The sequence below is a fragment of the Monomorium pharaonis genome, chromosome 6 (genome assembly GCF_013373865.1).
Source record: "Monomorium pharaonis isolate MP-MQ-018 chromosome 6, ASM1337386v2, whole genome shotgun sequence".
In the NCBI taxonomy this organism is placed as follows: Eukaryota; Metazoa; Arthropoda; class Insecta; order Hymenoptera; family Formicidae; genus Monomorium; species Monomorium pharaonis.
The window spans coordinates 13,355,283-13,382,165 of record NC_050472.1 but is presented as its reverse complement, the minus strand read 5'-3'; the positions used below and the strand labels follow the sequence as shown (position 1 = coordinate 13,382,165).

At 40.8% G+C, this 26,883-nt stretch overlaps 1 protein-coding gene across 3 annotated transcripts in view; it reads right to left on the bottom strand.

Moving 5' to 3' along the window:
• The window catches only part of LOC105834969, a 153,325-nt gene that overhangs the window by 4,969 nt on the left and 121,473 nt on the right, over nt 1-26,883 (bottom strand). For all 3 annotated transcript variants that reach the window (XM_036288239.1, XM_036288240.1, XM_036288241.1), the window contains 4 exons: nt 24,568-24,697; nt 22,233-22,490; nt 1,436-1,624; nt 1,047-1,343 (listed from right to left, as the gene is read on the bottom strand). In XM_036288239.1, the coding sequence (XP_036144132.1) occupies nt 1,047-1,343; nt 1,436-1,624; nt 22,233-22,490; nt 24,568-24,697 (874 nt within the window). The remainder of the gene's footprint in view (nt 1-1,046; nt 1,344-1,435; nt 1,625-22,232; nt 22,491-24,567; nt 24,698-26,883) is intronic.

The following is a 26,883-nucleotide window of genomic DNA, read 5'->3' as shown; positions in this document are numbered from 1 at the left end:
GGTGCCTTCAGGTATTTTTGCCAAAGTTTCAGTCAATTCGTGTAAAACCCATTTTTCCATACGAAAAGTACGGAATCCTTTTGAATTCGAATTGATTAAGCCACGCAGAATCAAAATATCAAGTTTCAATGTATCATACTTAGGAGAAAATTTTTTACTGCAATACATTTTACACAAAATTTTTCAGAACTACTATATTAAATTAAACGTTGTAATTTTTGAAATTTTGACTTCAAATTTAAATTCAGCAATTTAAAATTTTACTGAAAAGTTGCAAAAAAATAAAAATAAAAGAAATAATTTTAAATGTCACATATATGTGATATGTTTCAAGGAGAATTGAAGCAAGGGATAGAACAGAAATCATTGAATAAAGAATACCAGAAAGGAGTATGTGGCAAAAGTATAATGATAACAAGTGAAATAAATATGTGTCATAAAACTAAACTAATGTCACTATGACTAAATTTTAAACCTTAAGTTTGTCAGTTTTGTTGATTGCGAAAAGATTGGAAATGTTATTCGTATATGTACACATATGTACACACATACGATTTGGATAAATTGCAAAACAAATGGTTAATTACTGTCTCTGTGAGTATTTCCCTAACCTGAAGGACATACTGAAGATACGTCTCATAAGTAAGTATATTTATGTTTCAAATTTACCACTAGTCTTTCCTTATAAAATTATAATACTGAACTAATATTAAATTACTCAATAATTATTATTTATTTTGAGCGTTAAAAGTACTAACAGCAGTGCTTTCAATATTTAATTAAAAATAAGTATTATTTATATACTGACTAATTTAATACTGCCCAGTATTAAATTTGTATAAAGGTTTCGCTTCCGATGACTTTATAAATACACCATCAAATTAAACCATTCCGGATCCATCCATTTTGTTACATAATCCTTCCTAGTAATCTTCATTCATTGATAGAAATGATCTCTCGAAACAATCAAACATATTTCATGGTTTTTCATAATTTTGAATTGATTTTAAAATATAGATTTTATAGACACTCTGTATATGTCCTACCGTTTTATCATTGCCTACTATCACACAGAAAGTTGTATTTTTTGGATTTTGAACAATTTTTGCGCTATGCTGCTGCAATATTTCTTCAATTTGTTCTTTTGGCAATTCATCGTTACCATTAATCACGCAAATTTCTTTTCCATCTAGTATTCGCGTGAGTTGTACTTGTTCGTTGTACACATTGCATGTAATCGATTTGCTTGGACCTGCTATCTTTTGTAATTTAGAGACTGGTACTTGATCGAGATCATACAGAGTAGCTTCCCGCTTAGTTAACTTTTGGATCATTCCTTCATCCTATTATAAGTGCATCATTATAAATTATAAATGAGTCACGATAGCTACTTTCATAATGTCGCATAATTTATCGTTCAGCAATATTTACATACTCTGGCTAACGACTGGAGTTCCGAAATAGTACATGTACTGTACCATGGCTTATCCGTCCTTACATTCACAACTCTAGGAAATCGTAAGGTATACCCCGTTTGATATTCATTACTGCGTATCATCTCGGTTGCTCGTATTGTTAAAATTATAGAATGTTCTGGATAAATCCATACATTTGGCTGATTTCTCTGTAAGAAAAATGATCTATATATACAAGAACATATAAAATGTCACAAGTAAAACTAATAACACAAAAGGTGTAGGTAGATTGCATCAAACCGAGAAGAAAAATCATACATTATTTCATAAAATTTGTAATAGTTATTAAATAATTAATTAAAATGTCTGCGTGAATGAGCATGACGACAAATGTTAATCACTAATTTTAATATAGAAGCTTTATTGTATTCCACACGGGAGTCACAATGGCGCTTTTTCACGGAGCGTTCCCGAACCGTTCACATATGTTTTTATCTCTCCTCCGATCCGACCTGGCTCTTGGCGGCCACTACACACTCGTAACCCTCACCCTTCTCGCACGCCCTATTCCTTCTTCCCCTCTTATTTCCTTCCCTCTTTCCCTTTCCTTTCTGGTCAGCTCCTCCACCCTCTCTCTCTCCGGACCAATCTTTCCTCCTTCGTATTCTATCCTCCTCGGTGACCTCTCTTCTCCACCTCTCCTTTGTCCCGTCTCTTTCCTTGAATTTCTTTTTTCTCCACTCCTCTTCATTGTTACTCGACCTCTGTCTATTGCCCCACTTTCCTCCTCCTTACGCTTCCTCCTGGTCCAACATTGTGTCTCCTTCCTACAATAAGACCATAATTATTTTCTCCTCTTTCCACCTTCACCCTTCTCTCCCTACGCGACCTGGCCATTGGGCAGCCTCACAACTTACACCTCCCTCCCCTCCTCGCTCCGTCTACAACCCTTTATTTCTCTCTCCCCTCCGATCCACCTCCCCCAAACACCCCCTCTCCTTCCTCCATTTCCCCTCCTCAACTTCCCCTTCCCCCTCCCCCTCCTTTCTTACCCCCTCCTTTGCCTATCACTCACCTATATCTCGCTTTCTTTCCATTTCTCTCTCACCCCGTCCCATTCCCACTTCCTTTCTCCCACCCATATCTCTCTACTATTAGAGAGGACTACACTACCCTTTTTCCCTTTGTCCTCTTCCTTCTTGCTACTTCTAAATTCTCCACCTCATTTTTCTCTCCTTTAACGACAAATTCTCATCTGCCCCTACGTTCCACCTTTCCCATATCTCCCCTCTCCTCGCTAATATCTCTTCCCTATCTTCCACCTCCTCCAATTCCATTAAGGTCACCCATCCTCTATTGTCCCCTCTTCTCTCCTCTATCCCTTTTATATCTACCTCCCTACCTAATTCTGCTCTCATAATGAATCTTATGCAGTCCCTTCTTAATTCCCTACTCTCCCCTTCCACTCTTCTCCACACTACGCTCCTTGCCCTCTTCTTTCTGTTAGCCTCCTTTCTTTCCTTGATCCATCTGCTGATTCTCGCTCTGCCTCCTCTTCTTCCTGTGTTTTTCTTTTTCTGCTCTCCTCGGCTCCTGTCTCTTCCATCTGCTTGCTAATTCTTCTCTTCCCGATCCGCTGTTCTCTCTGCTCTCCGCCATCTTCTCTCCTTGTCTCTTTCTCATTCCGCTTCTCTGTACTTCCTCTTTCCACTCTAGCGCTCGAGCAGTCCTCTTCCTCCCTTTTTCTAACTATCCATTTTCTCCACTTTTACTTCTCACTTATTGCTGCCTTACTTGTTGCCATTGCTGGCGGACCACGTGCTCGTACACAATGCGTTCGCGAAACACGCTACCACCGTCCTTTTTCCAATACCGCCAACTCGACTTTCGACTCTCGAACGACTCTCCCCTTCTCTTCCTATTGGTCCTCTCCCAATATTTCGATATCCCGTATCTCACCAACTTTGCTTCACCGTCTTCCCTCTCTTCTTCTTATCCCCTCTTCTCGATCCTGATTTCCATCATACACTTCTCTGCCTTTCGTGCGCTCGTGTCGTCTCCACCTTCGCCACCAGCTCCATCTATCTTCTCCTTTTGAGCACTTTCTTCGTACACTAGCGCGCTTTCCATCTCCTCTTTTTCATCGCACTCTCTCTGTCACCCATTTTCGCTTCGTCACCTCTATTTCACTCCGAATTTCTTCCCGTCGTACTTCCCTCCTTGAAGTTCTTCCGTCTTCCATTCATTTCCTCAGCAGCCTCTTCACCTCCTCCATCCGAATCACTGTGCCCCTCGTCCCCCCAGTTCCTCACTACTCACTTTTCTTCTTTTTCTTCCGGAGCGCACTTTCACACTTCCTCACTCACCAGCGCCATTTTTTCCTCCCACTAATCTTAATATATGGATCTAATTTAGCAGATGAAAGGATCGACTTGGAACATCGACCGATAATTCGTAAATAATACATAGTCTTAAGAATCGAAAGACACCACCATGAAATTTCAAATATTTCGAGATTATTTCGATTTCGTAATAAATGTGCAAACAGTTTATTGGTAACAGTAGCAATACAATATAATCTTTTTTTCAACATTTTTTACACGTTTTTGTTCAATAACAATTTGATGTCGATTTGACATTGATTCGACATACAAGAAATAATCTAATCGAAAACCACATACATATGAATCCAAATGACATTTTGTTTTTTTAAGTAGATCTAAATATCCCAACAAGAAATGATAATAAAATTGACAAAGAATCGATGTTAATTCGATGCCAATTTCACATCATTTACTTTTTTTAGACTCGTAATAATTTTTTTACGAAATACTTTTTGGATTTATAATTTTAAAATTTTTGATAAAATTGAAATAATAAAGTCAAATAATGTTTTTAAACGCTGTTTTGATAGACGGAATAGTGGATATCGAAACTATGGGCGCGTTCAGCAGAAGGAGCAGAGCAGTGAGCGTTCAGTTATTCTCTAATATGATTGGTTCTTGCCTTTAGTCCTTCGTTAGATTTAGAAGCAAAAACCAATCATAATAAAGAAACACTGAGCGCTCACTAATCCGCCCCGTCTACTAAATGCGCCCAATGTTACATATGTTATAACAGTTGTAAATGTTCGCTAAAAAATATTTTTATGTAAGAAATATTTAAGAATATATTAGGAATTAAAAAAATATATTCAATTTTTCTAACACATCTCATAGTGCTCCTATTTTTTATTTTTATATTTTATTTTTGTGAAAAAATAAATTTTTAAAAATTAAAAAATTTTTCCAAGCCGAATGACCTTTATTTTTACCTTCACACATATGGCTGAATTATCATCAGTATAGAAATTGATCGTTTATGTATTTTTAGATTCTTATAAATAAAAATTGTATTACAATTTTATTTATAACGTACTGTAACCGCGCTCGCGAGCGACAGCCCCGTCCCTGATCGCGGCCTTGCGCCCGAGTGACGGGGCGATCGTATTCTTGTAAATCTCGCTGAGATGCAAGATTAGGCTTCAAGTACGTTAAGCGTTCCACTCTTTCACGTAAAACTGAAAATTATCACCTGAACGATAATGCAGAGAAAAGGGTAAGCACTTTTAGGCGACCGAGGCATCGACTCCGACAGCCAGCTACCCAACCCTAAAATAATAGAGGGGGAGATTTAGTGCGGGCGGATGGAATCGGGAAGACGAAAGAACTATCGGAAATACATTATCAAGCGAACAATAAACAATAACAAGTATATTTAGTGCATCCAGAAATTACAGGATCTTGGCGTTCGGTCAAGCGGCGATTACAAAGCGTTCGCGCACGCGACGAACCGATGCTCGTTTGAATCCAAACCGATCCGAAACGGGATTAATTATTTGGAGCGCGGCTCAATATGCTCGGGAACTCTCCAGCGTATTTGCGTCCCTCGATACGCCGCAAATCAAGTTCTCGGTATGGTGACAATCGCTAACGGTGATCGGGACGCACAGTTATACTTTACGAGTCGCGCAACACGCGACGGACTCGTGCTTTCCCGTTAACGATATCCCGCAGAGAATATGAACAAAGACTAGTACTCGCTCGCTAGCGAGGCAGCAAGAAAATGAAAACAATTATTGTGGTAATAACGAAAAACGCAATCGCACGATGGTTCGCGACGCAAATAACGTCAATGACTCGGCTGCGAAACGCACGCGCGACGCTGACGCAAAAAAAAGGACAAGTTGAAGTCCGCATATGCACATGATCGGGCGAAGTGACGGAATTGCGACAATACTGTCGTGATTCTATGATGACGAGAGAGAGAGAGAGAAACAATATCAAACGCGCGGTCGCTCCGCGATTCGCTCAATCGTGAAATCGGCAGCTTTATAATAGCCTTATGACGCTCGTCTCATCAAGTTGTCTCCTCCTCAGTCTCTGCGGGATGAGTCGACCCCTGCATTCTCTCACAATGTCGCTAGCTCGCGAACACTGAGATGCACGACTTCCGCAGCCAAATATTCTTGATCCTGCAGGGGCCGCTCGGCGATGCGCTCCACCTTACCTAAAAAAGCTAGGTCCTTATTGGCCGCGATTTCTCGGCCCGATGTGCGCGCGGCGCGTGACATGCGTCGCCGCTACTTGTTCGCTGATCCTAGGCGCGGGAATCAAATTTCCGGGCCTTGCGCGTGTGAGTCCTCGAGCTTTCTCGTCGGTAGCGGCTCTAGACCTCTCAGGTGGGCGCACTTTCTATCTCAAAGGTGCTGTCCTCGCCTCATCATGGGCAGAAAATATGCTGTCAATCCCCGTAGCCCTTGTTGGAATTCTCGTGGAACCTGTTTCGGAGCCGCCCCGTCAAAGCCCCTTTCACGCGCGCCTTCTCTAAATCCTGCAATCATGTTCTGCAGTAGTATCAAGATTTTTACTGCGGCGAAAAACTTTAAGCAAAGTAAAGGGCGGTACAACCTGCGTGGCCCCGCTCGAAAGAAGGTCTCTCGTTAGTAGCTCACTCTCATCCGACGTTGCGCTACCCCTCGGGCGTCCACTGGCAAGACGAGATGTCGGGATCGTACAACTTAGCTTTCGCCGCATTCGCAAAATAATGCTCAAAAGAGCCAGATTACGCGAAAGAGACAATACACGGGACGGACAGAGACGGAACAAGACGCGTCACGCTTCCGCGTCCGCTCCCGAGCGGGAAGACGCAAGATTTGTGTGATGAAAACGCGTAAGGGCGGCTAAGGGCCTTGTAACAAATGACAGCCCGCAGCTGTCACGTCACAGTATTTACGGATAATTTTGTACCATCATAAGTATAAATTATTGTGAATTATGCAAAATTGTTTGTAACATACAAGAAACAAAAATTGTATATTTTATGAACTATAGTTCTTTGTATTTTGTATGTTTATTACAAACAATTTTTTGTTTGTACATACAACATTACAAAATTATTTGTAAGAATTTAAAATGTAAATCGGATAAATGTTATGTAAAAAACATATCGAAATTATATATATGTCAGATTTACATTATTTCAAAACTGATGTCGACTTTCAAAACTGAATTGATGTCGAAATTAAAGACATTAAAATAACGATCGGTCTATATTGATGAAGTAAGTCCCACAGTGTAAAATACCACCAATCAAATTCCATAAATTTATCCTAATTTTAACTAAAGCAGCAATCTGATTGGTGGTGTCCGTTTTACACTATGCGCATCGGGAACGCTCCCTATTGATGACACAGTCAAAGTATCAAAACTTCGTCGAAATGGTGATCGACTCAAATTGATGCAATTTCGATGTCGAAAACACATTAGACTGGGGGGCAGAAAATTCTTGAATTAATACGGATTTCGATTTGAGTACAACATTATCGTTACGTGGTCAATGTGTTTACATTTTGAACAGGTACTCACTATAAAACATTGATATTACGACTGCGTTTGTGCGAGCTACAATGTTCCTGTGTGTAAAAACCACAGGACAGTGTAGCGAGTGCCGCTTGATTTCATTAAAATATTTTAACAATTTCTTCTTATTTTAATAATAATACAATGTAAAATCTGCCAAATATCATTTACGACGCACCATTGGGAAGACTGCGCTTACACTTGAGGAGCTCACAATATTGCTCACTCAAATTGAGGCAATTCTCAACTCACGACCTCTCAAGTCATTGAGTGACGATCCAGAAGACGTCTCAACACTTATACCAGGACATTTTCTCATCGGGTGTTCACTTAATACTGTACCAGAACCATCTCTCATTGACCTTGCAATCTCAAGACTCTCGAGATAGCAACTCATTCAGCAAAGAGTACAACAGTTTTGGTCTCAATGAGCGGCGCATTATCTACAATGGCAACTATCTATTTCAAAGTGGCACAAGAACAACGACATCAAAATCGGTTTATTAGTGTTCATCACAGATGGTTACCGCCATGCAAATGGCCGCTCGCTAGAGTAACCGCTTTACATCCGGGGAAAGATGAACTCGCCAGAGTGGTGACGCTGAAGACTGCCGCCACCATTCTTGTACGACCTGTAAACTCGCCGTTCTACCTACAACTTCAGCAGATTAAGAATCATCAACGCAGTTGCTGATTGTGGGTGGAATGTTCGAGATTCAGTAGATAATGGGCTCGCGCCGTCAGATGACAGCATCTATCGATCAGCTGTGGGGTTTATATAAATTCTCACGTTTAAGTACAAAGTAATTCTGATCTCTTTATTCAAAACTAAGACACACACACACACGACTTGAGTTATTTCTTTTTTCCCTTCGTGCTTCTTCTTGTCCGCTTGCTTGTGTTCCTAAAACCCCTCTCTGTTGTCTCATGCGGCGCTGCGTTCTGGAGGCCGGAACCATTGGTCGGTGGTCTCAACCAATGGCGTGGTGGTTCCCACACAGCGTTCGCGTGCATCGCGGAGCGCCACGGTGTGTGCGTCAGCGCGTGCGCCGCGCTGTATTTCACTTCGTACGTGCTCTTGCTTCATGGCGGCTGTTCGCAATATACGTGACAAGTATTGTGCATAGTTTCCGTGTGTTTTCTCAGCGTGTGGACATTCAGCAATCTCTTGACTTATCATCGTGACCAGGATCACGATATCTGACGACAAGACTCATTTTATGTACATCAACAATGACCACTCCGACTCACTACGTAAAGCGTAGTGTGAACGCCACGTGGAATACACAGCTCACGGGCATCATCATCACTAGATCGGTACTCAATTAATATAATAATTGACCCGTGTATTTGCGATACAATGTATGGTAACTCAGACTCGCTTTGAGCGTGTGAATTACATATTAAAATCAATTCTATATTACTTCTTTGAGCATTATGTCCACGACGTCCTCTCACCCTGCTTCCATCCGTAGGGATATCAGCGATCTCATTACGCGAACGCGCAACATATGCAATCAAGAGGAAAGCTTCAGTATTCGACAAATTCGTTCAATATGTTAATATGGTGCATAATCGTTTCAAGCAAAAAATCAAGATAAAAACGAAAAACAGATAAGAGTACATTAATAAACCGTTCAAAAAATTCGTAAGAGCAAGAGGCATGAAATATCAGACATCTGCTCTGTATAATCCAGAGCAAAATGCTCTCTCCCTACATCCTCGCATTAATTTTTATCATATCCTATCTCCGTGGGACAGAACAATATGAAAACAAACAGTGTGGATTTTGTTTGGCATGGCAAGTCGCAAAAAGTGAATCCCAGATGCGCACAGTGTAAAACGGACATCACCAATCAAGTTCTATAAATTTACCTTAACTTTAACTAAAGCAGTAATCTGATTGGTGGTGTCCGTTTTACATCTCTGCATTAATTTTTATGTTATATTATCATATCCTATCTCCGTGGAGCAGAACAATGTGGAAACGAACAGCGTGGATCTTTGATCTTTTTGCAGTGTGCATCTTTCCGTATGTAAATGAACGGTGCGCATCTTTTCGTGTGCAAATGAGTGGTTGGCAAATGAACGGTGTGCAAATAAGCGGTGCGTATCTTTTTTACGTCCAAATGAACGGTGCGCATCTCTTCGTGTGTAAATGAGCGGTGGGCAAGTGGGCGGTGGGCAAGTAAATGGTGCGCATCTTTTCATGTCCAAATAAACGATGCGCTTCTTTTCGTGTCCAAATGAACGGTGCGCTTCTTTTCGTGTCCAAACAAACAGTGCGCTTCTTTTCATGATGAAACGAACGGTAAATTGTAGGAAAATAAGCAGTGTCCAAATGCATTGTGGCCATTTGAACCATATGCAAGATATCGTGTCCAAAAGCACCGTGTCCGTTTGAACTGTGTCCAACTGAGTGCCAGATAAAAAAGCCGGAAAAACTTACCTATCTTCAATAAATATAGCGGAACCAAAACCAACAACCTTTGAGTCCTTGCATAGTTTATGCTGAACATTAGAGAGAGGCAATTGAGCAGAAGCTTTCTGCAGATCGAAAGAACAGAACATGGTTCACCAAAATCCGAGAATAAAAGGGTTATAACGTGCAAACGGATATTCAAGAGAAAGATGACGTCAGGTAAATCAGATCGATACAAGGCTCGTCTAGTGGCTCAAAACTGTACATAACCTCAAGGTATATAGAGACGTACGCGTCGGTATTACGTTATGAAAGTATTCGTATGCTACTATCAATGTTACATAAGTCTTGATGAAATACAACTTGAAGAAGTTCAAAGGTGATGACTGTATATATGTTGGTAAAGTTAATAAAGAAAAATTATATCTGACTTTATACATGGATGATGGCATTTTTCTCTGCAAGTCATCGAATGTCCTGAAGGAATTCATACGGCAATTAAGCAAAAAATTTGAATTTAAAGTACGCAATTAAAGTATACAATTTATTTTGTAGAAATCGAGTTAGAACGAGATTCAAATCTAAGAATAATAAAAAGTTATCAAGCTATATACATCAAGAGATTACTCGAAAAATTCAAAATGGAAGAAACCAAAGGCATTTTCATTTCAGTTAATCCAAATGAAAAATTGTCAAAACAAATGTGTCTCTCCAATAAAAAAAATCATGTTAAAAGTTCTTTACAGTAAATTAATTAGACCGCTGCAATTTCTGGCAAATGTTACTCGTTTTGACATCGCGTGAATTAAGTCGTTATTTACAAGATCCAGGACCAGCACATTTGGAATGCTGCAAAACGAGTTTCAAGATACTTGAAAGTTCGTTGAAAGAACTATCCACGAAGAGATCTCTTACGAAAATATAACACTGTAACGAGAATGCATCTACTTCTCAGGTGCTAATTTTGCTGGAGATGAAGATGAGCGTCGTTCTACATCTAGATATACTCTCTCATAAATGGCATATCAGTAGTCTGGGCATCACGTCGACAAAAGATTGTGACTTTATCAACTGCAAAAGCAGAATTAGTGACTACATCACAGGCCACACAGGAAGTTGAATTTTTAAAACGAATGCTAGCGACATTCTACAACGTTCAAGAAGAGGAGATAGATCCAATCGAACTAAACTTGGATAATCAAGCTGCAATTCAGTTGAGTGCAAATAATCTCTTCCATCAACAAAGCACGTGGATATTAAATATAAATATATCCAAAAAGTAATCGAGTCAGGAAAATTGTTTGTCACATACTATCCATCGGAGGATCAGTTAGCAGACTTGTTAACTAAAGAAATACCTAAATCTTGATTCAATAAATTAAAATACAACTAACCATGCACCCGAGGTCTCCGTGGGAGTGTTGGGTGATGAAGCCCCCAAATATATAGACGGTGCTGAAAGTAGCGTTGTGATAAGCGGAAGAAACAGAGCGCTTGAGAAGCGCGTCAGTCGTCGTCATCGTAAGTCTATATCTGTTACAATTTAAGTTCACTTCCGCACAGTTACAGTCTATTTTTCTTGTCAGTTACGTTCTTTGTTCAGTTATTCGTACGCATTTATTATATAATAAATAAATATCTCGCGTGATATATATATTGTTATAAGCGCGGTGTTCTCGCGCTTATTGTGAACGGCAGCTGTAATCGGCTGTCGTGGAAATCAATATATCGATCGCCTCGGTCAGCTGTGACAGACGAAGTTGGTTGCCATGTGAATGTTGTTAAAAGTCGTGTTGTTGTTGTTCTTGGCACGTCTTTGCGTTCGGACGTGTTTCAAGCTCGTTCTTGTAAACGTTTGATTAATAAATCTTTCTTGAGAGAAACAGTGTCTTCTCTTTTCCGAGTGCGAGCGCGAGTGTGTGCTAGAGCAGTGAAAGAGTGCAACAATATGGGTATATATATATATATATATATCGGTAGTTATAGACCGTTCTTTTAAAACTGATTTAAATTAAGTATAATCCTAAGACGCAAATATAGCTCTATATATTTTAAAATTGTACTTAAAACGATCTTGAGAGCGGACTATATGAATATCGGCCATAGAACTACAGAAAAATTTATAATAAAAGTTTATAATAAAATTAAATAAAGTTTATAATAAAAATTTTAACTGGTTATTTATTTTTGCCGCGCGACAAACATTTGCACTAAAGTGCTCAGTTTTCTCATGTCCCATAGCTGTTACAGCTACCACATAGGTGTTACAGCTTTTCTTTTGTATCCATCAATTAGAATATTTTATTTTAAAATAGCACAATTGGTGATGTAGTCAATCGGGTCTCATCCGTTTACACTTTAATGTACATGCTCCGTTGAAAAGACCTCATGGAAATCTAGATGGTTATCCACATGTATGTAGATTCCTATGGATTTTAAATGGTTTTGTATAGATTCCATAACCATACATGTCAATAACCATCTGGATTTCCATCTGATTTTTTCAACAGAATTAGTCTTTGGATGGAAACAATGTTTTACATTTAATATTGTTGTTTTATATTTGATAATTGATCAGTGACATTGTCGATTGAGATTCCCCACACAGCACAAAGCTCCGTTTAAGCTCCCAGGGAGTTCATTTTGCTGAGCTCCCGAGGAACTTACAAAATTCGACAAAACAAGCTCCCAGGGAGTTCATTTTACTGAGCTCTCCTTGGAGCTAACAAAATTCGACAAAACAAGCTCCCAGGGAGTTTATTTTGCTGAGCTCCCGAGGAGCTTACAAAATTCAACAAAACAAGCTTCCAAGAAGTTTACATTTTTGAGCTTCCGGGAAACTAATAAAATTCGACGAAATAAGTTCCCAGGGAGTTCATTTTGCAGAGCTCCCAAAAAGCTTACAAAATTTGACAAAACAAACTTCCAGGGAGTTAATGTTGCTGAGCTCCCGAGGAGCTTAAAAAATTTGACAAAACAAGCTCCCAGGGAGATCATTTTGCCGAGCTCTCGTTGGAGCTAACAAAATTCGATAAAACCAACTCCCAGGGAGTTCATTTTGCTAAGCTCCCGAGGAACTCACAAAATTCAACAAAACAAGCTCTCAGAAAGTTCATATTTTTGAGCTTCCGGAAAGCTAATAAAATTCGACAAAACAAGCTCCCCAGGGAATTCATTTTACCGAGCTCTCGTTGGAGTTAACAAAATTCGACAAAACAACCTCCCAGGAAGTTCATATTTTAGAGCTTCCGGGGAGCTTATAAAATTCGACAAAATAAGCTTTACAGTTCATTCCGCTATTTTTAACTGTTATATTAATTGGTTAATTTCTTTCTTACGACCGTTGCTGCAACTCTGATGATTTGTTCGCATCGCTATGCCCCGACATGCTCCTACTCACTTCAACGCACTCTAATAGATTGGCATCATCGGAAACAACGTATTAGAATGCGTTGGGGTGAATAGGAGCATGTCGGGGCATGTGACACGAACAGACTCAATAGCGTATGTCGGTTCGGCGCGCTTGATTGGTGATTGGTCGCTTGAGTTGCGACAACGTGCGACCGATGCGACGTGCTTATGTTCTGTGTAACTTGGCTGTATCCAGCTGCATTGGATCCTGACATAGAATTCCGGGTGCCTATATTCTTTTCTCTGCTTGCCACCTTCAAGCTTAATATTGGTCAAAAGTCTATCTGGATTTCTAACCTCGCTTTCCTGACATGCTTGGCTGGTGCCGATTCTTGCCTCGCCACTATTGCGCTTGCACTGCCTGCTGGTTTCTTTTGAGCTGCTGTGGTTGACTGGATTGCTGCCTTGCGGTCCTTGGTGTGTGGTCTGAGTGCTGACTGGCTGTGCCCGTGTGTGTGTGTCTGTGCTGACACCTGTGGCCTTCTTGGAGCACTTGAACCGATTATCTGTGATATCAATGCGTGACTTTGCGGTTCGGCGCCCTGCTATATCCGGTTAGACAGTATTAACTCCTTTGTTGCATTCTCTAACTATTTTATCCCATCTAGTTTAAGCCGGCGATACTTATAACCACTAATGTTGCCAACATGCACTAGATGTAAAAAACCGATTGCGACCGCGTCGGTTGAATGTGAATGCAAAAAGGTGTTTCACCCCGGGTGCGTGAGGTCTTATTCTGTCTCTAAATACGCCGACGCATGTTGCAAATCGCTCCAGATGTCATTAAGCGCGCCATCAACGCCAGCCGCGGAGAGTACTGTACAATCATTAGATTTTACTAATATTAATGCTTCTGTTGGAGCCGACCCTCATACTCAATCGCAACCAAGACCGCTGTCGCAATCGCAACCTATGTGTGATGCTACAACTAATACACTTTTGCGTCAGCTTATCGAACAGCTGAAGGAGTCTGAAGCAAGGTTCTCAGCTTTTGTTGATGATCAGCGACACATACAAACGCTGAGCTCAATGCCAAACTTAACCAACTAAACACTATTGCGAGTGGCGTTGAGAAAAAGAATCAGCGGATTGCTTCATTGGAGAAACAATATTCTGTTCTTGCCAGCGATGTGAACAACTTGAAGGAGAATCATGAACTTTCTGCCACCTCCTCTTCATCGCAGGCTGATAACAGGCTAATTATTTCTGGTTTCCCTGCTTCTTCGCTCATTGCTCCTTATGCTTTTGTTCAGAGAGTGTTCGACGTTCTTGACATCCCTGCGCTCTCTTGTCATATTTTAGATGTCAGAGCCGTCGTCCGTCGACCGCGGCCTGTGGCGCTTCGCGACCATTCCTCGCAGGTGCCTGATGCTAATTCTTATATCGTTACCTTAGCATCGTCAGCCGTCCGAGACACGGTTATCTCCAAAAAGCGAGCACGACGAACACTTGTGCAGAGTGACCTTTGCGATGGCGACTCGAATCGAACAGTCTACGTCAATGAACTACTCTCTCGTGACATGTATGAGTTACTCCAACTCACTAAACGTACAGCTAAGGAAAAGTCATACCGTTATGTGTGGGTCAACGGTGGCCGAATCCACTTGAGACACTCGGATAGTAAGCCGGTCATTCGGATTACATCTAAAGCCGACCTGGGAAGGCTTGATTGACTGGCTGGTTCGGTTGTCCCGCTGTTCTCCGTTGCATCCTGTGTCCCTGCTCAGCGACCCTATTTCGCGTCAATTTAACGCTAATTCACTTCGTGGACACATCGACTTTATTAGACTTCATCCTAGTATATGCTCCTATCATGTGATTTCTGTATCCGAAACATGGCTTTGTGAGGGCATCTCTGATGACCTTGTCGCCTTGAATGACTATTTTCTCATCAGGAACGATCGTGTTGGCCGTGCCGGTGGCTGTGTTGCGTGTTATATCCACAACTCGCTTAGAGCTACTATTGTCGCTGCGTCTGCTAGCGATCATATCGAAGATCCCGAATTCTTAATCATTGACATCTGCCTACCGCAATTTAATTCTTAGTCTCTCATTGCACATCGTTCCTTCTGACGCCACCCATCACACTGCCACATCTGATTCATGGCTGGATGTTCTGATAGTTGACGACCTTGATAAGATTAAGTCATTTACTAAATCCTCCTGTCCGTTCATAGCTGGGCATGATCTTCTTGAGCTCTCTCTTGTATTCGAATTTGAGAATGAAAATAAGCGATCTATCTTACGTCGTCCCTACAGACTAATTAATGGCTCCGGTTTTCTTGACTATATTAATCTCAAGTTGAAGTCCTCACTTCGTTTAATTTTTCTTCCAATAAAGCTGATGTTCAATTGTTCTGTGACCTGCTGTCCCATACCTTATTAGATGCTCTAGACGTTTTTGCACTTGTGCGTGCATTTGTTACTAGGAGACCCCCCGTGAGGTGGCTCTCTGATGATCTTAGGTCTCGTCTAAAGCAAAGAAATTTGCTTTATAAACTAGCTAAGCGCTCCAATAGTTTGCTTGGGTTTGCTCGATATAGACTATTTAGGAATCAGCTTAATACTGACATAAAGCTAGCCAAGAGTGAATTTCTTCTTGTTTTCTTAAATTGCATCACCGACCCTGCTAAACTTTGGAAAGAACTTGCTCACCTAGGTTTTGTTAAAAATACTTTTACCTCTCCTCTTCATTTTTTTACGCCTGACGATTTAAATTCTTATTATGCCTCGGTCTCTACTGTTGCCCCGCTCTCTTACAATGACTTTATCTCTGCCATTGCAGGCATAGATTGTCCACCTCATAAGTCGGAGTTTACCTTCTCTACTATTCTGCCTTGTAATGTTCACAAAATTATTGCATCTGGATCCCTTCAATCCTGTGCTTCGGGCTCTGATGGCATCCCTCTTTATATCTTACAAATTGCCTGGCCCTGCATTTCGTTATGGCTCAAAACACTATTCAACTGCTCACTGTCTTCTTCTTTGTTCCCTTCTGCTTGGAAGCGTGCCCTTATTCGTCCACTCTCCAAGACATGTACCCCTTTATCTCCGTCTGACACGCGACCCATTGCCAATCTTCCCGAAATGTCCAAGGTTCTCGAGCGGATAGTTGCTGCTCAAATTAATAACTATATTCATCAGCACTGTCTTCTTGATCCTAGACAATCAGCTTATCGTCCTGGTCACAACACCCAGTCCGCTCTTCTACGTGTATGTGACGACATCAGACTTGGTATTGAAAACAGACTTATCAATAATGATTCTGTTCGACTTCAACAAGGCATTCGATACTGTCCTGCACCTCCGGTTGTTGACCAAGCTCAAGGACTCTCTGATTCTCTGATTCAGTTCTTACCTGGCTCTTTTGGTATTTGACTTACCGTACTCAGGCTGTTATAGATGATGCGGGGAATCACTCAAATTGGCTGCCCATTTCCTTAGGCGTTCCTCAAGGCTCTGTGCTTGGCCCTATACTGTTTTCTTTATTCATTAACGACATCAGTAAGGTCTTGTTCTTTTCAGATCACATGTTATTTGCCGATGATCTTCAAATAAATCTCTCTTGCTCACCTTTTGATTTGTCTCACGGCTTTGAGTTGATCTCCGATGATGCTCGTGCAGTTTCCGAGTATGTTGGCATGAACGGTCTTAAGTTAAATCTTAACAAATCCAAAGCTATAATTTTTGCCGGTCGAAAATATATCAATTGCTTAGATCTTGCTCTTTTATCACCCATTATGGTCGACCAGACACCGTTACCGTTTGTGAATGAAGTACGTAACTTGGGTATTATTCTTTCCTCCGACCTTTCTTGGAAGAAGCACATTCTTCATGTCTCGCAATCTGTCCATCATGCTTTGTATAAGCTCAAATTCAATAAGGGTTCACTTTCTACGGAGCTTAAAATTAAACTTGTCAAAACTCTTATCTTACCTCACTTAGATTATTGTTGCCTTGTCTACAATGACCTCAGTAACGAGCTTAATATCAAACTCCAGAGACTAGTCAACTGTTGTATTAGATTTATTTTTAACTTAAAGAGAGATGAACATATCACCCCGTTCAGGCGCCGTCTGGAATGGCTCTCAGTCGAGAATAGAAAGCTCTATTTTCTTGGCTGTTTGATCTATCGAATCCTGTATTTGCAGTCTCCTTACTTAAGTGAGCTCTTTATTCCTATTGACCCACTTGTAAGGAGATCAAATCGTTCTACTTCATCATCGGTTATGTCCCATATCCCTCTCCATAGAATCACCGTTTACAGGAACTCCTTTCATCTCTCCTCCATTTATTTTTGGCATTCTCTTCCTGACAACATCACGTCAGCTTCCTCTCACTATTTTCAAAGACCTTCTTTTTAAGTTTTTAATTGCTTCTGAGTCTACCTAATTTTCTTTCTTATTACACTTTCGTCTTATTTTTACGTACAACTGTGACTTTTGTTATCATAAAGTCGCTTCATTAGCCTGGTCATCATTCTTATATAATTGCGTATCTCACTGACTAATATGCTTCCACACTGTTTTGTATCTGTTATCTGAATTTGTATTTCACCTTCTTCTACTTTGATACTCTAGCATTTATACACTTATTTTGTTTCTGAGTTACTGCTATGTGTAACTAGCTGTAAGAATTATTAATTTATCTACCTTATTAATTGTACTATGCGATAATTATGTGTTTGACCATTCGATGTTAAAACTGTTTTATTATATCTACTGCTTATTGTATCTTTGGCCTTTAGCTCTGCTTGGGCATAATAAATTTAAATCAATCAATCAATCAATCTCTCCGCTCGAAGAACTCCACTGCCGTTCATTTTTCGTAGCAATTCCGCCTTCCGAAAAATCTCTGAAATTCGAAACAAATGAACAGCCTCAAACGAACACAAATTAGAACATCCCCATAAACACCGACGTCCATTAGCTGATGCGTTTAAACTTTCGAGAAACAAACCTCCTTCAACTGACCGATCTAACGGGCGCAACGCTATCATATAACTGCCATAATCCGTGAGGAAAATTACAACTAATATTTGCGTTACATATAACGTGAACATTATATTGCCTGTTGCATTTCGTTATATGGTAGCAATGTATTAATTATATACCTGTGTTTGCTGGGTAGTAAAAAAAGTTGACATTTTATAATTTGCTATTATAATGCAGAAAATCTATGCACATTCTACGTATGGTTCTTACAGTCATAATTTTCTATAATTTCTCATATATCAAAGAGAAATTATATCGATACAAATATACACAATATATATCATTGCATATATATTATATTATAATACTGCTGCAATGTGATGTTGCAAGATTGCTGTGAGCGAACATTTTACTATTGCTGCAATATTACAGAAATATTGCAGCAATATTTTGTAATATTTTGGCAATGTTGCAATCTTGCAGAAAAACGTTGCTGCAATTTATCTGTGTTGTATGGATTTTTATTACTCGTACACTTACCGGTCGCAAATATATTTTTTGCATTTATTCTTACTCAATTGCAAGCTTACCAGGCGGAAGATTTTTAATTTATACGAAATGATCTATGTTATCATTTCGTTGATCTTGCACGTACAGTTGTAAAGATTGGACTATTTCGCGCGTCTGTTGTGAAACACTGATTTCTTAGCTAAAGATAATATAAAGCACTATTTGTTATATAAAACAACAATTAATGATTGACGTAATGACAACAAAATATATTATAATTATGGACTCGGCGTCCATGGTACAGATATCGCTCACAAAATTTAAATCGCAGAAAATTTCAATCTCATGAATCTTCGCAGGACTTTTAACAATTATAATCGCTTCTGATAAAATAACTCTAGAAATTTTTAAGAACCACGCTCGGTTATAACATACGATATGTGTTAAAAATTTGGTAAACTTCCTCGTTAGAATAATTCATGAAATAATGTTTCCTTGGACACATTATACAGAAATTCCAACAGAGTGCTATAATTGTGTTTATCGTACTTAAACCTGGAAATTTAGAAGTCCAAATTCCTTGTAAGACAACAAGAGCTCGGGAGAATTTCAATTGGTTCCCCACACGAAAAATCAAAGCGAAGCGGTATGAGAGCGTTACAATGCGAGCGTCTAGTGTTGAGTTGGTGTCCGCGAGCAATCGAGTTCACTTTATAACGAGAACAATAAAGCATTTGTTAAGAAAAATTAATTGCCAAGAGTCAGCGCCTTCTCTCATTTTTTTTCTTTCTTGGGTTGTACTCGTACATTATCTTACACGTTCCGGCGGAATTTCTCTAAATTTTGCATAATATAAAAAACACAGATCCATAACAATATAACGGAATGGTCAAGATGAGACGCGAGTGGATATAATTTGCCCACGTTCGAAATGGCCACGCATAAATTTGCCCACGTTCTAAATGGCCACGTTCGGAATAGCCACGGGAAATATTGCACGGAGTTCAATTTACCCACGTTCGAAACGACCACGTCCGAAATAGCCACGTTCGAAATGGCCACGTTCGGAATGGCCACGTTCGAAACGGCTATGTTTAGAATTATTTTTTTCTTGTTTTGCGTGGAAAGTTGCAAACCCATGTGGTGCAGAGAATGCTTTGCGTGCACACACACACACATGGGGAGGGTGCAAGGGGGACCTTCGACCTCCCTCCCGCACCCACCCGTCTAAGTCGCTAACGTATGTGCATTATACTGGAAATTATGTAAAACATACGTGGCCATTTCGAACGTGGCCTTTCAGAACGTGGCCATTTCGGACGTGGCCGTTTCGGACGTGGTCGTTTCGAACGTGGGCAAATTGAACTCCGTGCAATATTTCTTGTAGCTATTCCGAACGTGGCTGTTTCAAACGTGGCCGCTTTGGACGCTCCCGATAGACGTGAGACGGTTAATTAATCTGAAATAAACATATTACCAAAATGAAATGACGGGATTTGGACGGCGGCGGCGGCTATGCGAACAAAAGCGCGGTTTTAACCTACATATCGTCATAACAATACCCTATCGTTACACAGTAAATTAACATGCTTCTCTCTCTCATTATTCATCGGAGCAGAAGAATCTTCTGCTTTTCAATGCCGTACACGTTAATCGACACGTCGTTGAGTTAACTTTGTAATGTCTTTTAGTGTGATTGGAAACTTTATATATCTTTGAAATGCAGAATAACATTGTAATGTGGGTACAATGACTCCTGACATGGATTTCCTTCAAAAGAATGCTGAACACCACTAACCATGCGAAGCATGCATTGTCCATCGATTGCACGTTCACTATCGCATGTTTCGCCACTATCTCCCGCGATACTTTGAAATAACACCCCGCGCATATTTTATTTGTTTACATTTAGAATCAAATTGAAAATTCGCGATAGCGCCTATCCGCTATCGCGTTTCTATAATTCTTTGAGCGACGATAACGTGGGCTCAATGACGTATTGCTCGCACCACTCGTTCAAGTCCGATGTTTTAAAAAGGTCACTGGTTTTAGTGTTTATGCTCTTGTTGGCGTATATCACCCGTTACGAATTCACTGTTAAATGCAGTATTCATTTTCACACTGCCATGTTTTTTTGTAACGTCTCACACTCGGTCGAGTACAATACTGCCGGTGTCCCCCAAAAATTGTCGCGGTCCGATGTACAATAATTTGCGTTAATGCTAGGTAGACACCTATATTTTTGGTACCTTACGTAAGCACCTATGGGTCTGTGAGACCCGAGAATTTCATTTATAATATGTTCATGATGCGAGAAACATTTATGTTTCCAATGTTTTTATGTAAATTTCCACCCACAACATTGTACAAGAATGCCAGAATTTTATAATAAAAAAAAATGTATTGTTATTTTTTATTATATTTAATAAAATTATAAAAATGTATTAAAACCGCAAAAGTTTTTTATTTAAAGAATAAAAAGAATTAATTTAATTGGAGTATAGACTGAAAAAAAATTTGTCACAACTGGTCTTGAGCTCAGTTCGCATGGACAGCAAAGTTGGCGCGCACTTAGCATCCGCGGCCACCGCGCTTTATGCTAGAAAGTGGCTTTCCATTGTACTTACTTTGCCGTAAAATGCACACATTTAAATTCAATTTCTCAAAAACTAAGGCCGATTTACCCAAAACTCAAAACACTGTTTTTTACTTTTCACATTCTCTTTCGAATGCACTATGGCTCATTCGAAAGTAGAGTTAGCAGATACTGGCATTTCCTTATCAGTGTAAGTTATAATTATGTCACATACGTAAAATTTCCCCGATTTTGTCCGCTAATTTGTCGTCAGATAATGTTACTTAAAACTCGATTTTTATTGCCAACTTATCTAATTGTATGCGCATTTTTTGCCAGCAAAACACATTATTTATTTATAGCTGACACAGTTAGCGTCGAATTTGTCATCAATCTTTGAACGAGTTTAATGCTAACTTGGTAACAATATGCTATAAAAATTTGTTAATTAGAATCTTGCGATAAAATATTTCCGCAACATTTTTGCAATTTTTTAATGCTATATGGGCAGGGATATAAGTATATAATAAATCGAGAAAAAGATGTATATTTGAGTGAGTCCCAGATGCACACAATAGTAAACGGACACAGCAGGCTAAGTGAAACGGACACAGTAACAAATGCGCACAGACCAAATGCGCACGGACCAAATGCGCACGGATCAAATGCGCACGGATCAAATGATCACGGACCAAATGCTCACGGACCAAATGCGTACAGTCGCAAACCCATGTGGTGTAGAGAATGCTTTACACATACACACACACACACACACGGAGAGGGCCTTGCCCCCCTTCCGCACCCACCCCGTCGGTAGGGGTGCCCTGAGAAGTCGCAACCCATGTGGTAAGTCTGTTGGTTACTGTATCCGTTTAGTCTGTGCGCATTTGGTCCGTGCGCATTTGGTCTGTGCGCATTTGTTACTGTGTCCGTTTGGTCTGTGTCCGTTTGTTACTGTGTCCGTTTCACTCAGCCTGCTGCGTCCGTATATTACTGTGCGCATCTGGGACACTTCCATATATTTCCTTAATATAAAGTGTAAAACAATTCATAACAATTACTTACCTTAGAGCTTATTATTTTTTCAGGCTGTTCCTTGATCCAATATGGGGCAAGTTTTGTTTCAAGATGATGCAACATTTCATCTTTTATTCCAGTACTCACAGATACGACAGAAACAAATTGTGATGGATTTTCTTTTTCATTGCTCGCTGGAACAGCAACACCCATCATAAAGCTTTTAATTATTCCTGTATATTTGCCTTCCCCATAATAACCGCCAAGTATGATGAGGTCTAAGTCTTGTACTAAATTGTCGGAATACTATAAAAATATATATTTCAATTATTATTTTTTAAATTTGTCTACCATATCATTGTCAGCAATGTTTTGATTACAAACTGCTCAATTTTTTTATTGAAAATCAGAAAAATCAATATGCGTATGTACTGTTGCAATTTCGCTGCGGCGTCGCAGCGTCTCTCCGTCGTTACAAGGCCCGAGGTCGCGCTAGCGAGAGCGGCCGGGAGGTGCAAGGAGCGTATCGCGATCTTCAGCGGGCCACATTAGCGACATTATTTGCGAAAACTAATTCTTTTTTTTGGTATTTTGCGTATTGGACACTTGCGTATCGGACGATAATACCGAGAAACACCGCACAGGACAAAGAATTCGGCCTTGGCGGAGCAGCGGAAAATAGAAGATAGGGCCGAGGCATAGGACGATTACCACGGGGGCATGGGACCCCCAGCGGGAGCCGCGAGGCAAGCGGCACGGCAGAAAACTAGACAAGGCGTCACGTTGGAAAAGCCGACGAGGCCAGCAGCAGCGGAGAACCTTTCAGCTTTAACCAGCCTCCCGTATCGGCCTCGGGGAAATTATGCTAACCGGAAGGCTGCCTGCAAAGGAGGATAATCAAGGGTTCCGCAATTGAAGGACGCCTCACGGAAATTGGTCGCGTACGCCGTTGAGCGCAAGCTGTCGCGAGGCGCGTACCGCGTACCCCTTATTGGCTGACGTCACGCGCAGTCACGTAGCCCACCCCCTGCATGAAGAACACATCAACTTGCGATCGAGCACCTCTGCGTGTCGATCGCTCTTCCGCACCAGCTGTTCGAGATAGCGTATTGGCAGCCCAGCCGTCCTCGAGTTCCTGGCGTAACGAGCGAAGGACGAACGTCCCGAGGTGGAATAAGGGCCTTGGAGAGGATTTGGAGGGACAAGGAAGCCGGTGAGGTTGCCCGTAACGCGTGCATAATTTTGTAAAGCCACTCGCGAGTCGGCGGATCGTGCTAGCGTTCTGGAAGCGAGCTCTTTAATGTAGTACAGTGCGCGAGGGTATACTTCTTAGTGTTAGAACGAGCGATCGACTCCCATGCGCAGCGGGCCGTCAAGGACTCGTGGCGGCTAAGAGTCGCGTATCGTAGTTACGTTTGTGAAGCGCGCTCGCCGAGGATCGTGGCCCCGGGTCGGTAGCGCGACCATATCGTACACGCGTGTTATCTGGATTGCATTGCGTACTCCTTCCGAGTTTTGTGTCAGTTTCATTTCCGTCAATTCCGTTTCGTGAATGTCGCGTCGTTGTCTTATTGTAATTTCGTTTGCGTTGTGATCGCCGCCTTTGCGTTCTCGCGTTACTTGTCGTCTCGCGGCTTGTCGTTGTCTTTAGGCTTCGCGTCTTCGTCTTACTGGTTGTTATTTTCGCGCCTCTTTCTAGAGTAATTATTTTGTTCGCGCTTTCCAGCTAATTCGGATATTTTCGCGGTAATTTCTGTTGTTAAGCATTTCGATTATTCTCTCGCGATTTTCGTCATTCGCGCGCTAAGCGAAACTTCTGCTGTATTTCTTTATTCTCTCATTATTAGTTCTCTTGTTAATTTCTTTTATTGCAATAAACGCGCTGTTAATGTGTTTTACTCTGAGTCTACGTTAATTCTTGTGTCGTTTTGTGTCGTCCTAATTAACCGAACGTTCGCCTGTGGCCTACCACCCCGCCTCTCTACCGAAATTGTCGCGGCCGGCTAAATACTCCGCACGAGCGTGAAGTGGGATCTTGGTGTTACTTTCGCGTTCGGATTTGACACGACAAAAGTGCGTGTCTAGCGCCCAACATTTGTGATAAGTCCCGCAGATCGCTCAGCGATAAATTAGGAGGCATTCGAGGGAACGTCCATCCTCCCTCTCCCTTTCGTACCGTTTTTGATCCGCGTTGCGATTCCGCACGGCGGAACGCAAGGAAAACGCGTGACAGTACTATATAATAAAATGTACTATACAATAAGCTTTTTCTTCATATAAACACACATCTTTCCTTGTTACCTTCTGCGGTAAATTAAATTTTTTTTATAAATTCGTAAAATAAGAATATGAAACATTATTAAAATAATATAATAACGTTTACCTCTGCTTTAATCTTATAACAACCGTTGCCGTCTCGAACATTTGGTTTATATTTCATATTATAATTCTTTACAACAAGTCCTTCTTCGTTATTACGGAGGCATGTATTGAATAACTCTATCAATTGTTCCCTTACAGAAAAAATGATAACAATAAATTAATTTCTCACAGAAAATTATATGTAAAAGAACAAGGGTGAAGTTCTAAATAAGTAGAATTTCCGATTTTTTGAAACTATTCTTACGTATTTTGCCGCACTGATTACAAATATGATAGTGAAAATTGGTGCAAATTTGATTTTTATGCCTAAAATCATAAAAAACCCATAAAAATTGTGATTTTTTTCACTTATTTGCGTAAATAATAGGAATTTCAAAAAATATTTCAGATAAAAATTGTAGATCTCATTGAAATGCACATTTTATGTCCATTAATTTTTGTCATAAAGATAAAAAATTTTAAGAAAAACGATGTTAAATGTTCCAAAGTTCATATAACTAATCCAACACAAACTGAATTTTATTAGTTAATTTCTGAAGGCTGAACTTATGTATCCCACCTCTCTCCGATTTTGATGAAATTTTATAAGCATTTGTAGTCAAATGTCACAAAAATAAATGTACGGAAACGGCTTGTGGCGACACAAAACCATTAATCGCCACACCAAGCGCCTAACAGCCGCGCAACCCGGCTGACACTGTAAGAAAAAGCTAGCGCCTAGCAACCGCGCAGCCCGGCGAACACTGTAAGAATTATAACAGTAAGGAAAGAGAAGTGCGCGCGGACGCCACCAGAAGCCATCTTATCTCAGGAGTAAGAAAATGACTTCCAGGCATTATAAGGAGCGCGAGAAGACGGACGAGCCACTCTTTGCGTTACTCGCCTCGAGTCTACTTTGCGTTACAAAGACGATACCTGTCTCTCGTATAATAGTACGACGGTCACGCTGGCAACCAGTGAAACGCCGTGGAAACCCGCGATAGCGGAAGTCTTGCCACCCAGACGCACCAGGCCTCCGAGGGTATTATTGGCCGCCGACGATCCGAGGATCTGACGATATACATCACCGAGATATCTGCTGCCGGATCTGCTAGAAAGCCTCGCCAAGGAGACCACGACGCAGGGTACACAGACCGAGAAGAAAGTTGCCTTGGAAGCAAGAGCAACACAGACAGAATGGACCAATACCAGCGACCACGGTACCCAGTACGCAAGTAGCGTGAACGATAGCACCGAGCAGCAGAAGGATCCTACGGAAAACGGCCAATCCTGCGACAAGCTAAAGGACAGCCACCACAAAAAGGAACGCGCCTCCAGAAAGAAAAAGAGCAAGAAACACTTTCCTAAGGAAGGAAAGAAAAGGAGGAAAGCAGTCGTCCAAGTGCCGGAGATAACATCTACTCTGTCACTAGACCCGAACAACAACACAGGCGGAGTGCGAGTAACGAAGACCTTTCCACCAATAGCGTGGAAGCCACGCCAGGCTTAAGACTTTACACAAACGGCCCTTGTCAGGGCCCATAAATTAACACAAACATAAAGCAATTTTGTACAGACGTATAAGTTAGAATAAATTATATATTTAAAGGAACCACCGCATACTTTTCTCTAGGATCAACCTATTCCTCTGCGAGCGAACTACCAACCGCCACACGGCTAGTTTTCAAAATATTTAATTATATGCGGTTTTTATTTTTCAACACAAAGCGAGATCTATTTCTTTTCGCTTCGTGAGTGTAATGACATTGTAATAATCATGAAGATCCAATTGACCATGTTGCAATGTAAGATTTTAAATCGTGGCCAAACAGCGACTTAAAATTGAGTTGGGTTAGAGATAGGAACAAATATGGAGAGGAGTTCGGCGCGGAGCCTCTTTCCCGCTCACGCGTTCTCTACACCATATGGATTTTCGACTTTCCACGCGAACTATGATTCACTCACACCACGTCAGTGCTTACAGAGCAAAACGACGTCTACGCTTATACTGCACCACATGGATTTGTGATTTTTCACGCAAAGCGAGGTCCACCCGCACCCCCCCCCCTCCCCCGCTTCCAGAGAAAATGACGTTCACACTTGTACTGTATTACATAGGTTTTCGACTGAATATTTGGTGCTTTAATAAATCAAACGGAAAATATGTTATCACTTTGTTGGTAATAATTTTTCAACGAATCACGAGCGACGGGAAAAATCATTTAAAGATCATTCAGGAGGGTCACAACATATGTCAAGATCGAAATCATTGGAGCTACCTCACTAAAACTGAATAATTATTCTCTTTACTATTTTAGTTTTTTGGAGTAGTTTGAGT